Below are 2,500 nucleotides of genomic sequence, written 5' to 3'. Positions count from 1 at the left end.
CACCCATGGAAGGTAAGAGTATATCTGTCTCTCCGACCCCATCCCCTCTCTCGCTCTCTCTCTGTCTGTCTTTCTCTCTCTCTCTCTGTCTGTCTGTCTGTCTCTCTCTCTCTCTATCTCTCTTTTTCTCTCTCTCTCTCTCTCTCTCTCTCTCTCTCTCTCTCTCTGTCTCTCGCGGGATGCCCTGCTTGTGATCTTGTTGTGTGTGTGTGTGTGTGAGATGGATGGACGGACAGCTGGACAGATGGACAGCTATTTGTCAACGTTGGATAGAAGTCTTGTGTTGTGTATCCTTTTCTCTGTTGTTATATATGTCTCCCACTGATGACCTTTAGGAGTTAACGCTTCTCACTGGCCCACTGGCCCGCAGTTCTGTAGCCATCTGCTCCGTCTCCTCCTCCAAAGCCCCAGGAGCACACACACATTCACACACACACATTCACACACACACGTGCATACAGTCTCACACACACACATACTCACATTACTACACATACATGCTTGCACTCGGATTCTCTCTCTCATTCACTCACTCACACCCCCACACACACACATGATTAGACAAATATACTCTCCTTCATGCACACACCTCTCTCTCTATCTCTCTTTCTCGCTCTCTCTCTTGTTCTCTCCCTCTCTTTCTTACACACACATAGACTCTCACACACACACACTCTCTCTCTTTAACAGACACATAGACTCTCTCACACACACAGACCCACTCTCTCTATCCCTCACACACATACACAGACACACTCACACACTCTTGCACACAGATAGACACTTTCAAACACACACTCTCTCTCGCAAACTCACTCATACCCACCCACCCACCCATACACTAACACACACACACACACGAAATGGAGAGAGAATGCTACCCTCAAATCCATCTGACAGGCCGTCTTAAATTATCTCTCCATCTCTCTCACTCGCATTATTGCACTCCCTCTCTTTGTTGCTATGCCGCATCTCTTCTGCGGTTCCTCTTTCACGTCCCAGGGAGCACACACACATTCACACACACACACACACACACACACATACACACACACACACACACACACACACACATGCCAGCGTATCGCTTTCTGTGGATTTTCTCCTTGAGGACATTATTTCCGAGCGTAGTCTTTTTATTTCATGTTCTTTTTCCCCTCTGTGGTTGTCTCCCATCTGGTTCTCTCTCCTGCCATCTTTTCTTCTCCACTCACACGCCAATGCTGGACCAGACCCCAGTGAGGGTCCGCATCCATGAAACCATCCTCTGATTCAGAGATAGTAACTGTGCTTTTAATGAAGAAGATGAACCAGACGTGCCATTAGGGAAGAAGCGAGTCCTGTGGACGGATATAGCTATTGACGTATTTATTATATCCTGTTAAATGGTGAGTGGAAAAGGAAGTGCTCATTTTCTCCATATATACCAAGTCATGTATAACTTAGAGTATATAGGACTCTCAGAGTTTATGTACTCAGATAGGACTCCTATAGCTCTCGTGTAGGACTCTTATAGGACTCGTTTTGGACTTGTGGAGGTCTTGGAGTCACACAGGACTCTTCTAGGACTCGTTTTGGACTTGTCGAGGTCTCGGGTAGGAGTCACAAAGGTCTCATATAGGACTCAACCAGGACTGAGACTGGTCTGTTTAAGCCCACTCTCCTGCAGGAGCACCTGATGGCCCCCGCCGTAGTGAGTCTCTGTGACTGGTCTGGTAATGGCCACTCTCCTGCAGGAGCACCTGATGGCCCCCGCCGTAATGAGCCTCTGGTGTGTCCCCGCCTGACTAATGAGGAGATATTTGGGCTGGAGTTTGGAGGCAATTAAGGTCTGACGGCTGATTTAAGGTTCAAATTGCTGGAGATGGAGGTCGTCCTGTCTCTCATTGCCTCTCCTCTCGTCTCCTGACTTCTCGTCTCGCCGCGTCTCGCTTGCGTCTCATTACGGTGTCTGGACTGGGCAGAATTGGCACACTCCTTGAAGGTTTATAGATATGTTGGCACTTTGTTGACATGTGATGTTAGTGTTATGATTATGGTGGGGTTATGGGCAGAAGGTGATAGTAGAGCAGTTGTTGAGTTGTTGGGGCTAGTTTGTAGATGTTTGATAGTGTTAGGATTTATTAACTGAAAGAAAGTAAATCCAGGTTTCCTTATTGTTTTACGGTTACTTAAATTAAGAGTTACCTATTCAATCTTTCATCAGTTAGGTTAACTAGAGGTCTCGTTGGTTTTGCCTTTGCGGTGCTGTTTTCATAATATTATAAATCCTTGTTCTAGCCTTCTTGCATCCTCTCTCTCTCTCTCTCTCTCTCTCTCTCTCTCTCTCTCTCTCTCTCTCTTTATCTCTCTCTCCCTCTCTCTCCCCCTCCCTGCTCTGTTTGTTTTGTTGATGTCTGACCCAATGATGCTCATTAAACGTGTCTGTGAGTGAATCCCTGAGTCATTCAACAGGAAATGACTGTGTTCTCCTCCAGCGCTTATTTACATAAACACACAG

At 46.7% G+C, this 2,500-nt stretch overlaps 1 protein-coding gene across 4 annotated transcripts in view; it reads left to right on the top strand.

The window, feature by feature from the left end:
• The window catches only part of kcnab2a (potassium voltage-gated channel subfamily A regulatory beta subunit 2a), a gene marked incomplete at its 5' end in the record, with an annotated part of 137,838 nt that overhangs the window by 119,928 nt on the left and 15,410 nt on the right, over positions 1-2,500 (top strand). For all 4 annotated transcript variants that reach the window (XM_080845718.1, XM_080845717.1, XM_080845715.1 and 1 more), the window contains one exon: positions 1-12. This exon is cut by the window's left edge and continues 75 nt beyond it. In XM_080845718.1, the coding sequence (XP_080701844.1) occupies positions 1-12 (12 nt within the window). The remainder of the gene's footprint in view (positions 13-2,500) is intronic.

Source organism: Sprattus sprattus (genome assembly GCF_963457725.1).
Source record: "Sprattus sprattus genome assembly, chromosome: 10".
In the NCBI taxonomy this organism is placed as follows: domain Eukaryota; kingdom Metazoa; phylum Chordata; class Actinopteri; order Clupeiformes; family Clupeidae; genus Sprattus; species Sprattus sprattus.
The sequence above is the reverse complement of the archived record's forward strand: the minus strand, read 5'-3'. Positions and strand labels throughout refer to the sequence as shown.